The sequence below is a fragment of the Biomphalaria glabrata genome, chromosome 12 (genome assembly GCF_947242115.1).
Source record: "Biomphalaria glabrata chromosome 12, xgBioGlab47.1, whole genome shotgun sequence".
In the NCBI taxonomy this organism is placed as follows: Eukaryota; Metazoa; Mollusca; class Gastropoda; family Planorbidae; genus Biomphalaria; species Biomphalaria glabrata.
In genome coordinates this window covers 13301408-13314774 of record NC_074722.1, presented here as the reverse complement: position 1 = coordinate 13314774, position 13367 = coordinate 13301408, and the positions used below count along the sequence as shown (strand labels likewise).

At 37.4% G+C, this 13367-nt stretch overlaps 1 protein-coding gene across 2 annotated transcripts in view; it reads left to right on the top strand.

The window, feature by feature from the left end:
* The window catches only part of LOC106075246 (protein unc-93 homolog A-like), a 143916-nt gene extending 131431 nt beyond the window's left edge, over positions 1 to 12485 (top strand). For both annotated transcript variants that reach the window (XM_056006394.1, XM_056006393.1), the window contains 2 exons: positions 6881 to 7148; positions 12253 to 12485. In XM_056006394.1, the coding sequence (XP_055862369.1) occupies positions 6881 to 7148; positions 12253 to 12482 (498 nt within the window). In that variant the 3' untranslated portion in view covers positions 12483 to 12485. The remainder of the gene's footprint in view (positions 1 to 6880; positions 7149 to 12252) is intronic.
* The last annotated feature ends 882 nt before the right edge of the window (positions 12486 to 13367 follow it).

Sequence of the window (13367 nt, the reverse complement as noted above, 5' to 3'; positions counted from 1 at the left end):
CATATAAAATATACTTTTTTTTCAAACAAAGCTTGTATTGAGTGCAATTGTATCAATTAGTTTGGATCAGCCTTGTTATTGAATGTGTAATAGAAGCAGACGAACATTAATGTTCCAGTGATATTAGAGTTATGTTTACCAATGGTTTTTGTTGAAACACAATTTCTTACTTTTAGCTTTCTCCATGCGCTATATTTCTATTACTTCCTTCTCTAGACCAGTTGTGAAAGGGGAAGGGGAGAAACAAGTGGTTGTCTGGGTGACTACATTAACAACTGCGCCAGAGAAGTGCTTATGAAACTAGAAGATTTTTAACTATCTATTGTTATTTTCAAACTTTCAAGTGACGACATTATTCTCTACACAAACTATAAAGGGGACTAATTCAGCTTATACCGCCACATCTGTCTAATAAAATTTCTTTCCCTTGTTTGATACTTAATAATTAATTAACTAGCTAAACGCTTTAAAGACCAGCTTAGGCGCCAACTTTCCTTACCTGACATAGAAGAGATCACCTGGTTGCATGCGGCCTCAGAACGAGACAGCTGGAGGTCACTCGCAAAGGCTGCGGGATACACATATGAGAACAAAAGAAAATCCGCTGCCGAGGACTGACGCAGACGGCGAAAAGAAAATCTAATTCGACCACCGGCGGACAATTGTTATGCTTGCTCTGAATGTGGCAAAATATTTAGGTCACAGCTGGAACTGCGTAGCCACGGGAAATACTGCATTCCTCATTAATCTTCTGACTCGAAGACAAGCCTTGTTATTAATTAACTAATTGTTTATTTTTTTGTTTGTTATTGATTCTTGTTTTTTTTTTAGCTGCAAGAAAAAATTGTGCAAAGTTTCAACTTGATCCTAAATTGGGTGTGGGAGAAATAAGGTGAAAAAAAAAAAGATTTTACCAGACAGATAGAGTTGATCTAAGCTGTATAAAGAAAAAAGAACTGGTAGCTTAAATGAGCCAGAAAAAAACCCATTGACTTTGCAGAGTTAACGTCTCAACCATTACACGACACGGTTACTGAAACGATATTATCTTCATAGAAGAGACGTCTGTGTCCTGCAAGATAAGACACAACAGAGACAGGGAAGCCATTACATTGACACCATATAGGGCATGTTACGCTTTATCCAAATCTTAACATGCTTTAATATCAAGTCACTAGTGTTACTGACAAGACAATAGTTCAACTCATTACCCCTCTCTCTCTCTCTCTCTCTCTTTTCTTTCTTTTTCTTGTGTCCTCCTCCCTCGTGTTGACATACTCTCACTTCCGTTCATTTCCTCTTCACGTTTCTTCTGTCCAGATTTTTCCCCCCTCAGATTCCCATTCAATTATAAATGTCTTGCTCAGGCCTCCAGGCATCACTAACGACCTTAGTCAGTGTCGGCGTATCTTGAGATGAAAGGGAGGCAAGCATCTATAAATATTACAAAAGTTATTTGTTAGACCTTATTTTTCAACCTCCCCCCCTCCTCTATCGCTCCAACTAACTTATTTATATTTTGATCCAAAAATAAGAATATAGATAGACTGATGGTAAAAAAGATTTAATATTCTTTTCCATAATACATTAAAGCCTCTCTTTGTCTACTTTACCTCGTATCTATCTTTTGATCATTGTCAAAATATCTTTTCATTTTAAACACAATTTGGACATTTCATTTTATATATTTCAGTTATTATAAGACTTCAGAACATGGAGTGTGAAAACAAACAATTAAAAACTTCCCTTTTCTAGTACTTCACCGCCTTACCAAAACTTGTTCAAGCATCTTCCTTTTCAATATTTTTGTGATGTAAATTATATTTGTATTTAGAAGAATAGACGTTCACGAGAATAGTCTAATGTAAGTTAAAAGCCTGGTATTTTAACAAAACATGTTGTGACCCCCTTCCAGACACAGTCATTAATGGTTTTGGCATACTAGTACTCCTGTTGTAGGATGCTAGATGTGAGAATTTTTTTACGTTGAGACAACTGATCTATGATGAAAAATTGGTAGTAGCAAAGATGAATATTTGCCAGAACAGTGAAAGAATGGGGCGGCGCTGGTTACCGAACATCATAAGTCTCTGTGTGTATGTGTTTGTGCAAGTTTTTTTTTTGTCTGTGTCCAGCACTGTCCAGTAACTGTGGCTATCAGACTGATTGCACCGATGACTTATGTACTTCTGGAGCTGGTGGAATGACTATTGATCTCGTAGTTAGTCATTGATCTATTGCGTCCTTTTACCCCATGCCAGAATCTTTGCTTTGTAGCTATGGCTTGTTGATCAATGTATGTTTTGTATATGTGTGTTGTATATATGTCTGGTATATGTGTCTTGTATATGTTTGTTTCACGTATGTAAGTCCTCTATATGAGTCTTGTGTATATGCATTGTAGATGTGGATTGAATATCATGTCTTGCATCTAAATGTTGTACAAGTCTTTTTATGTTTCTTCAATCTGTGTCTTGTATATGTAGGCGTGCAATGTATATTTGTATTATATGTGTATTATTTGTAATATTTGTGTCTGTGTATTATTTGTAATATTTGTGTCTGTGTATTATTTGTAATATTTGTGTCTGTGTATTATTTTTAATATTTGTGTCTGTGTATTATTTGTAATATTTGTGTCTGTGTATTATTTGTAATATTTGTGTCTTGTATAAATTATGTTATAATTATGATTTTAATCTCTATATTTATTATTTTCGGCTAAATTATATGGATATTTTTTTTTGATACATATAAAGTAACTGCAAACATGAATTTATTATTTTTACTATTATTTTCTCTGGTCCCCTTGTTATTCTCTTTTTGTAATAGAAAGTTTGAATAAATGTTACAATCGTCTTCACCTGTCAAATTAACAATTATACATTTCAATTATGAGCTGTTGTTTTCCTATGATGCATTATTCTGAAATCCTAAAACGATCCTAACCAATCGACTCAATCACGGGCCCACGGGCCTACTTTCTTTCCAAGGTTTTTGTTTCCACGTCGACTTAGAATTCAATTCTTCAGTCGAAAGAAAATTATTTTGTAAAGATTTGGAACAGAATTCCTTCCGTCTATCCACACAGAGGCGTAATAGAGCATCTTAGTCTATCTGTACAGAGTTGCCAAGTTCTTTTAATAGCGCTTTCAAACTGTCTCTATCCAACTCGAAATGTGCTCACAGGTGTGAATTATGCAGTTTCCAAATTAGCCCTATCAAAATGTATGCTTCTAAATTATTATCATAAAGTTGGTGGGCAAAATTAGTTATTTTTCTTCTTCTTCTTCTTCGTTCTCATTGTTATGTTGGAGGGTTCAGATGAGTAGACCAATACATGAGATGAACTGCGCAGTGGTTTCCAAATCAGGGAGCTCGCCATATAGTTTTCTTTCTATTGTGGTGATTTGGGGCCAATGTCTTATACGGGCCTCTTGGTATAGAGAGCAGTTTTGGAGGACGTGGTCTGCATTCTCTGGTGATACTCCACATGGGCAGATTTCACTGGTTCCAATTTTGAGCTTCCGGTACATGTGTTGTCGCATTCTGTTGTGTCCGGTCCTGAGTCGAAAGATTAGACGTTGGTCTTGTCGGGATAGCTTATAGTAAGCGTCATCTTTCTTGTGATTTGGATGGGAGCTCGTCCATTTCTCCTTTATTTTATTTACAATTAATTTCTTAAATTCTTCTGTTTTCTATTTAATTTTATTTCTTGGGCGAGAAAATGTAAGTATATATATGTATATATATAGAGAGAGAGCTTGAGAAAGAAAGTGAGAGAGAGAAAGAGAAAGTGAAAGAAAGAGAGAAAGAGAGAGAGTGAAAGAAAGAGAGAATGAGACAGAGAGAGAGAGAGAGAACGAGAGCGAGAGTAAAAAAGACCGAGAAAGACGAGAAAGAGAAAAAGAGTGAGAGAGATAGAAAGAGAGAACTTAAGAAGGAGCAGCTGATAAGGAACAAAGAATAGATACAAACAAACTTAAAAAAAAAAATTCATCGAAAAAGATATAGCTCTATATGATTTAGCGATAAAGAGCAAGCACAAAGCTATAAATATTTTCTTTATTGCGCCTGCGATGTCTAGTAAGTGCAGGTCATATTTCTTTCTTATTGCTATTTATCTTGGATCTGTTTGCCAAGCTTGGCGGAGAATTTGATTGAATTGTGTCCAGGCATTGATGAAAATACAAAGGCAATTGAAACAGACTGAAGAGACAAAACTTGCTCAGAGTGCAGGGCCATGTGTGGTTTTAGTGAGACTCGTCAGGAGAACACGAGAGAGTGAACGAAATGAATACTGAAAGAGATAGACAGATAGAGAGAAAGAAACAGATTGGAATTGAAAGTGACAGGCTTACAAAGATAGAAAGAAATGCAGAGATAGACAATTATATAGAGACACAAAGATGGAAAAATAGAGAGAGAAAAAGAAAGAAAGAATGAAAGAGAGAAAGGGACAGACTAATAGTGGGTAGAGAAAGAGACAACAGAGCGTGACATACAGACAAAGTGAGGTGACGGAGACAGACGGAGACAGACGGAGATATTTTTATAACATAAAACAAGCAGATACCCGTGCTGACGTTCGGTTGAAACCCCTTGATAAAGAGTATATACAAACACTTCTTACACCTATCAACTGTAGCGTTAAATTATTGCTTTCATAATACCCCCCCCCTCCTGACATACACAACGTGACGTTGCAACGAGCTATTGGACTCTACTGCCCACAGGTGGCGACGTCACAATAACGAATGGCCTCCCGTTAACTCTGTTCTGCCCACCATTGCCTAAGAAACTATTCTTCGCAAAGCATTATAAGGCAAAATAGTTTATTTTTTTCTGATGTCTTGTCACCTTTGCCTGTGCTGGTAACCTTGATAGATAGTAGCAAAGTCCCCCTTTCAGACCTTGTGATCTATAGGGCAGATGATGTTACGGTCATCTGTTTTTGTTTTTTTTTTGACAACGGTTAACGAGCAAGGTGTCATGTGGCCGGCACAACGACCAACCGCGTTACTTTCTCCAACTAAAGTCAGGTACCTATAAGAGCTGGGCGTACTCAGTGGCGCCCTAAAAATCCCATAATTCAAAATCCCAGTCTTCACCGAGATTTAAACCCAGGACCATAGGTTCGGAAGCCAAGCGCTTAACCACTCAGCCACATGATAAACTGTTGGTATTTTTCATTAAATCAAACCTACTAAAGTAAAGATTAAATTTTTTTTCAACGATTTAAAAATGTGTCGTATTCAGCTATATAAAATTTTATTGAGCTTCAAAGACTTTTTTTTTTTTTTTCAACTTATCTATCTTTCTGCAGTTAAGGCACTTTCTGGGGCGGAATCCCAAAATACCGAAACATTCATCTGACACAGAAAAAAACATTGTGCATTCGATGTTCATAGCGTCCGCATGTGTCCAGATTAAGCTCAGTAAACGGTGTATCAATTAGTATGCGTACTGTTACTACATTTCTTGATTTATAATTATTATTGAGAGAAGGTCTTGGTGTGATGGTGAATCTTCTTGCCTAACACCGCTAAGAAATATTAACGTATCTCTTAGAATAAAATAATGGCCAATAATAGAATATGCATCCTCTGTTTGGGAGCCCTCAACTCAAGAAAACATTAAAAAACTGGAACAGACACAAAAAGAGCAGAGAGATTAATAAAAAACGAATATTCACATTTGACTAGAGCAGTGATGCTCAACCTTACTCGGACGGCGGGCCATTTTAATATTCGACACTCCAGTCGCGGGCCATATGAAGAAAAAGTGAAAAAAAAAAGGGAATTATACAATAAATTTTTATTAGAAACCAGTGAATCTAGTATTTACATTCATGAGAAGTTTATCCTAAATCATAAAATTCTAAATGTTTGTCTAAGAGACGATACGATTACGTAGTATTGGCTTCGCACGATTCATCACTGAAAAAGTTTGTCTCACTAATAAGTCCTAGTAATTATTGGGAGCAGAACCGAGTTCTGTGGAGAGGTTTGCGGCCCTATGCTCCCCTGGGCGTGCACAGGATGAAGTCAGTAAGTCAGTTATTGTGATCATTCATAACACTTGTTTTCGGAGATTTCGAAAAGTTTATGCAAGAAACATGGAGTAGAAATCAATAGTCTGCATCACTTGAACTTTATCAAGCAAGGATCCTCCACTCTAGGTGTAATCTAACTATCGCGTCTCAAACCAAGAATATTGCCTTATTTGATTGATTTCCTAAAGCTCTTTAATGTTATGTTCTTTAAAAAGAGCCACCCTGTCTTTATAAAACAAATATGTTGGCTTACTATCGAAACCAATTGATTTACTCTACATAGGGAAGTATATTTTTTAAATTTATTATTTGGACAATGGTTTTTCTACACTTTTTGCCGACGTTTCGGCGGGTCGGATGGAACCACGTCGCGGGCCCGATGTGGCCCGCGGGTCGTTTTTTGGGGCATCACTGGACTAGAGTAACACCTTTAGTATAATCACTAAATTTAGAAAACCTTCAGGATAGAAGACTTAAAAGTAAAGTAGCAATTATAAATAAAACACTGAACCATAATCTTCAAATACAAAAACAAAATCTAATAAAATACTCTGAACGACACAAAGATAAAGACACATTCCTTGTTCCATATGCTAGGACAAATTTGTACCAATGCTTCTTCTTCCCTAGTGCTTTTAGAGAATGGAATGGATTGCCTGAGCTAGTCAGGAAAACCAGTGACTTGGCAGAATTTAAGTCATTGGTTAATGAATAAATGCATGACGCGTTGGACGTGATCATCTTCTTTTTTGAAGTAACGTCTGTATTATATAAGATAAGATAATATAAGTCTGTATTTACGAGAAATCCTTTGTCTCCTCTTAGGCCTATGTGAACTGTGCTATGGGGATGCACAACATTGGACCCATCCTCATCTGCTTCGGGACGGTCAGCGCGGTCAGCTCCATCACCATCGGCTGCTTCTCCAAGCACATCAAGAGGTTCGCCTTCATCGCAGCTGGCGCAGTCTTCAACGCTGGCCTGCTGATCGTCCTATGGCTGTGGCGGCCTCAGGAGCTGGACGTACCCAACTTCTACGTGGTGGCGGCCTGTCTGGGGCTCTGCGACGCCATCTGGCAGACTCAGACTTACAGTAAGTATGAACTCTCTAATTCTCAAAGCAATCCAACGAAAATGTATAGATTAGACGATAACTAGTAGCCAGTGCTTTTGGGATTAGTGAGCTGTGACGATCACACTTGCCGGGGATTATATGATCAAACTTGACAATTCAATGAAATGAAGAAAGAAACATCTCTCTGTATTTTCTTCAAACTTCTTTAATAACTTCTTCAACTTTCACATCAAATTAACTTCTTAATTCAATAACAACTTGACACTTCATAAATAAAACTTAAAGATACATAAAACTTCACTTAGTATAACTTCAACTTCAATTACTAAAACTTTACTTAATGGACCCGCTAATATCACAAAACTTATTACTAATCGAGGACTGAGCGAGGACCCCGTCTAACTGACTTTCCCTCAATTTATACCTTTCTTAATCGTACATTCCAAAATCATGGAAACTTCTCCCCTAATTATTTTAATAACTTTGACCTTCTAGAAGCTGACGTGTGCTATTTTTTTCCTTAACCCCTTTCTTTGATTGGATACCTAAAATTAACTTGTTTACGCTGGACACTTGCACTGGTTTGAACTCGAGCTTCTAGAAACTGGTCGAAATAGGTCACAGACTCGACTCGTGACATGAGCATTATAATCATTATAATCATAATTATTATGAAGCATTTTTTTTGTACCTTTTTACCCTTAGTCTGTTGGACCGTTGGGGCACCAGGCAAGATTTGTCGACCGTCTTTCTCCATTCCTCCCTTTTTTTTGCCTTGTTCAGAACCTCTCTCAATGGCAGGCCTGTCCATTCTTTAATGTTGTCCTCCCATCGCTTTTTCTGTCTGCCTCTTCTTCTTAACCCTGGCACTGTTCCCTGAAGAAAGGTCTTTGCGAGCCCCGTAGATCTCGTAATGTGGCCAAAGGTTTTAAGCTTTCGTTTTTTCACAATAGTAAGCAGGTCGTCATGAGCTCCGATCGCTACAGTAACCCTGTCTCTGATTTCTTGGTTGAAGCATTACTGGGTTGGAAACCTGTCCAGCATGAGGTATGTCTGCAGGTCAAAGACTATTTCTTTTTGTTGAACTTCAAGGAAGACGGCGTAGCAAAGTTGCTCCCCCCCCCCGTAAGCGCTTAAAATATCATCTAAGCCACCTATAGTCCTCACTGCCGTAGTGAAGAGTAGCTGACAGCAGATGGCCTCTAAAAGAAACAGCTTGTGAGCTCTCTGCTAGGCACACTTTTGCCCCCTCCCCTCCCCCCCCCCCCTTAAAAAAAAGAATAGATATAGTCTAAGTCCCCCCGGACGGATAACGGCTTTGTCTGCATCAAATATTGCAAATTATGCGGATCATGTGAATTACTGCGCTCATCCTAAATCTTCAGAATCGAAGACTACTCATTATAATCACAATAGTCATAACAGCAAGAGTTTTATAAATAAATCTAAAAGTCGAGTTCTTCTCTGGTTTGTTATGGACATTGTAAAGACTAGACAATGTTAGAGTTAGCTTAAGCATTTATCGTTGCGTCCTACTACGCTTTTCTACACCACTGTTGTTTTTTTGGTGTTCCAGGGACCTTTCCGGTGGGTAAAAGAAACACGTAACAAAGAATAAAGCAAAAGTGACAAACTGAGCCAGAGTGTGTGTCTCTATGTTCTGATGGGAAGAGAGAAAAAAGTGTGTCCTTGTGATTGAGAAAGTGTCTTCGTGAGACACAGAATCAAAGGCGTTTCTGTGAGAGAAGGAGTGTGTGTGTATGTGAGAGAGAGAGAGAGAGAGAGATTATTTAGGGAGAGAGAGAGAGAGTTAGAAAGAAGATTGAGTGGAGCCAACCATTATCAGAAGTGTTTAGAATGAGTGACACCTAATGGAACCAGGAAGTCCTTTCAAGTCTAAAGTAATCAGTGAGCTTTGAGGACACTGACTTTTGACATTCAAATAACTTTCCGAAGACACGCGCATTATAAACAAGTGTAAGGGAAAAATTCGCGTTTTTTTTTTTTTTTTTTTTTAACAAAGCTTTTATCAACTCACTCTGTCTGTCCGTCTGTCTGTCTGAAAAAAAGTTTTACATGTTTTTTCTCCCATACCCAATCTCGGATAAAGTTGAAATTGTACACAATTATTTCTTGTACCAGACACGGCTATGGCCAAATTTCGATTCACGGTGACCCCGCTGCGGGGAAGAAGAGGAAACCGTGCCTCATATTCTGTTTGACTGCCCCAGATTTGCTGATCTCCGTCTCGACAGGTCTGGGAAACCCAAAATTCTCGACCTGTATGGCGACATTTATGCACTACGCAAGACAGCAGGGTTTCTGTCCAGGGCTTTTGCAAGAGAGGAATTGAGCTTCTCAAGCCCTCACTCCAATGGAGTTTGATGATGTTGATGATGTACCAAACAAGATAAGAATCAATAAATAAAATAACCAATTAGTTAATTAACTGTTGGTAATTAATTATTTTGTTTGGTGTCAAACATGGACAGGGCCGGTCTTAGGCCACTGCAACCTATGCTGTCACAGTGGGCCCCGCCCTTTCATAGGCCCCGCGCTAATTGTAGGTGTAGTTATTAAATTGCGAAATATATACGAAAAATTCCCGTAAATCTCCCGAATTTATTAAAATCCCCTGAAAATTTCATTTGTGGGTGTTATTCATTGCGGAAAACGCCAATCGTACGGGCGATAAAAGAAAAAAGGCATTGTCAGCTTTCATGTAAAAAAATGAAATGACGGTCGAGTTTTTCACCTTAATCGAAAGTTCCAATACTTTATTTACTTTTATAGTCACTGGCATATAAATATGCCACAGGTTGTAAGGTTCGTAAAGAAAAGGTTAATTTGATCGCAATTTTGTACTTAGTAAAGAATGAATAAAATTCAAAGTCGAATTTTTCTTCTAATACAAAAATCTTAATTTTCACTTATTATCCTTATTCCCACCCAGACTAGGCCCCGTGCAATCAGTTTCGCATAGGGCCCCGCAATTGTTAGGACCTGCCCTGAACATAGGGAACAAATTGTACTTGACAGATGTGGTGGTATAAGTTGAATTACGCCCCTCGAGGAGGCTTGACCCATGAGTTCGAGTTCGATCAAGTAGTGCAACTTTGAAACAAAAACAAAAGCGATCACGGGCACATTAAGATAGATCTCTCCTTTTCACCCACACACTTTCCCAACTGGTCCAAACATGTGATAGGATCGTAGCGCATTGAGAAAGCTAAAAGCATGAAATTGTGCTAAACAAAAAGAAATGGTAAAAATATTTCTAATAGGACATATTCATTATTTTTAGTCTAGATCTATTAAACATTTAATGACATGACAGATCCAAATTAGTTGATACAACTACACTCAAAAATCACATTTTTAAAAATATTTTTTATAGGATTTTCTTTGTTTCAATAAACGGACAGGGCTTCCAGGGCGTGTTTTTTTGACATGTAATACCAGGGGAAGTAAATCAGGTTTAAGGTTTGGACTTGGATTACGTTTTGACTTTTGGTTAGAACTGTAATTAGTAGTTGCTGAACTCAGGATGGGGATGCCTACCAATGACGTAGCGTGCTGATTAGGCAAGGCACTGTCCAAAGGCTGCGACCTAGTTGCATGGATTATAGGAGTCAGTTATAGAGATCGGGTCTCAATGAAGGAAATCCTATGCCGAACTGGGAGTCGACCACTTAGTAAGGTTGTGACAGAGCGTCATATGAGGCTTGTGGGACATGTTCTTCGACAAAATGAATTACGCATACCAAGAGTTGCGATGACATGGAGGTCAAAACGAGAAAAGCGCAACCAGGGACGTCATCGTATAACTTGGCACCACCCTTTCATGGAGGATCTCAGAGCAGTGGACACCAAGTGGAAAGAGGCTTCAGATATTGCCAGTGACAGTATTTGTGTCTAGTCTAAGTTTAAGCTATGACAACTCTAATATATTTAAAAAAAAAATATTTTTATCTTTAATAATTATTTTAGATCTCTGTTTTTAGCTACTTTTTAAATGTATTTTACCTAACTTCATCGCTAACTGTCATGAACTAAAAATAAACAAATCCTGTGACGTGGCAACGAGATATTGGTCTAAACTGAAAACACTTTGTGACGTCGCAGTTCAGTGATCGGGCCATCTATAACGACAGGTTAAATATTCGGCGCCCACTGTCCCATTCCAAACAAGGTGACAAAGACAGTTTGTGTGCAAACACAAACTCAAAATCGACCCCCGAAGTGGTCCACCCAGTCAGATAAAATGGAGAGTTTCAATATTTTCAGAAAGAACATCAGAGTGAAAATCTAAGACAGACAAATGACAGAGAAGAATGGAGAAAGAAGGTTGACAGATCTTGTGTGGTGCCCCAGCGGTCCAGCAAACCAAAGGATAGGTGAAAGTGAATCTAATTGATCTAACTGTTTTGTAAAGTGTGAATATTTTATTCAATCCTCAAGAAAAAAACATTTCCGTAAAAAAAAAAAAACAATTTCCTTTAGTTAAGGGTTCTATAGTCACCGTAATGCGCTGCAGTTCACGCGATAATATGAAAAACTACTTATTAATTCTTGTTTTTATATTATGTCAAACTCATAAGCATACTAAATAGATTTTTCTCTTTATAAAAAAGTAAACATTTTTTGTGTGTGTAAATGTAGTGGTTAGTCTGACAGATCTTACTTAACTTAGCAATACAAATGTAAAAAATACATGTTTTGACAAAAAATCTAAAACCATTTGCATAAATATGTTACAAATATTGTAAATAGTGATCTGCCCTACTAAAGTGCCTCTCGTGTCTGTTACTATTAATAGTGAATAGTTGTTAAAAAAAACTGCTTGCATAGTTGATTTTAAAAATTAGATTTTTCGCTTTCAGAAAAGAAAAAGTAGCCGTTACATTCGAACTTTGAATGGTCTAAAATATTATGATGTCGGATTTTCACTATTTTTTCCAGTTTACGAGATCTAAACGGGACGGACGGGCGGACGGACGGTGGACAGACATTCCACACAAAACTTATAGCGTCTTTTTCCTTTCAGGGCCTCTAAAAATGCATATAGAAATGTGATAAAATACAAATATAATATTTTTTTTTATTTCTTCTTTCTTTACAGCATTATTCGGAGTTCTTTTTAGCCATAAACCGGAAGCAGCTTTTGCCTCTTACCGGATGTTCCACGCCGGGGGCTGTGCAATGGCCTTCGGGTACAGCTACTTCCTGTGCGTAGAGACGAAAGTGTTCATTCTTGCTGGTAGTCTGGCGCTGTCCCTGGTCCAGTACAGCGTCATCGAGATGAAGATGCAGCTTCAGAGTCAACACATTGGGGACATTGTAGCTTTATGATAATTACAGATTCGGAAAAACCCGCAATGTAGCGTTATAATAATTACAGAATCGGGAAAACCCGCCTTGTTTCCTTTTTTTTTTAAAAACATTTTTATTGAATGAATTTTCTAGAACTTTCGATTCTGGAAATCGAAGTGTTAAAAACATACTAACGATGTAATTGAACATAGTTCGCCCATGCATTGTAATTCTATCTTTGTTAAAACAAATGTGTATATTGTTATATTATTCTTGTTCATGTGATAGCTCAATGATTATACTAGACGTTTTTTTTTAATGTTGAACATTGATTTGTCTTTAGCTATTCGATTGAACTGTCATTTGTTTCAAATTGTTGCGTTTTGTTTAAGTACATGCCATTATCTATCAACCGGTGAAGAATCATTTACACAGGGCCACTGCAACCTATGCGGTCGCAGTGGGCCCCGCACTTTCATAGGCCCCGCACGAATTCTAGGTGTAAACAATTAAAATAAACCATTTTAACTTATTATTGAAGGGTTTCTGGAATTGTCCTGAAATTGTAAACTATACGAAAAAGTCATAAATATCTCCTGAAATTATTAAAATCTCCAGAAAACTGATGCAAATCTCCTCATAGCAAGACAAAATTGTCATTTCTGGGTGTCATTCAATATGGAAAACCCCAATCTTACTAGCAATTAGCATTGTCAGCTTTCATTGAATAAAAATGTTATAATAAGGCAAATTTTAACCAAAACAAGAAGTTTAAATTTTTTATTTACTTTAATAGTCGTTGGTATACAAATATAGATCTAAATCTATCTCGACCTCTTAAAAAACAACCAAAAGCGATATTTTGCTGTTCGATAGTAAATCTATAGGCAGATATGAATGTTTATCAGCTTTTTGTTGAAAAAC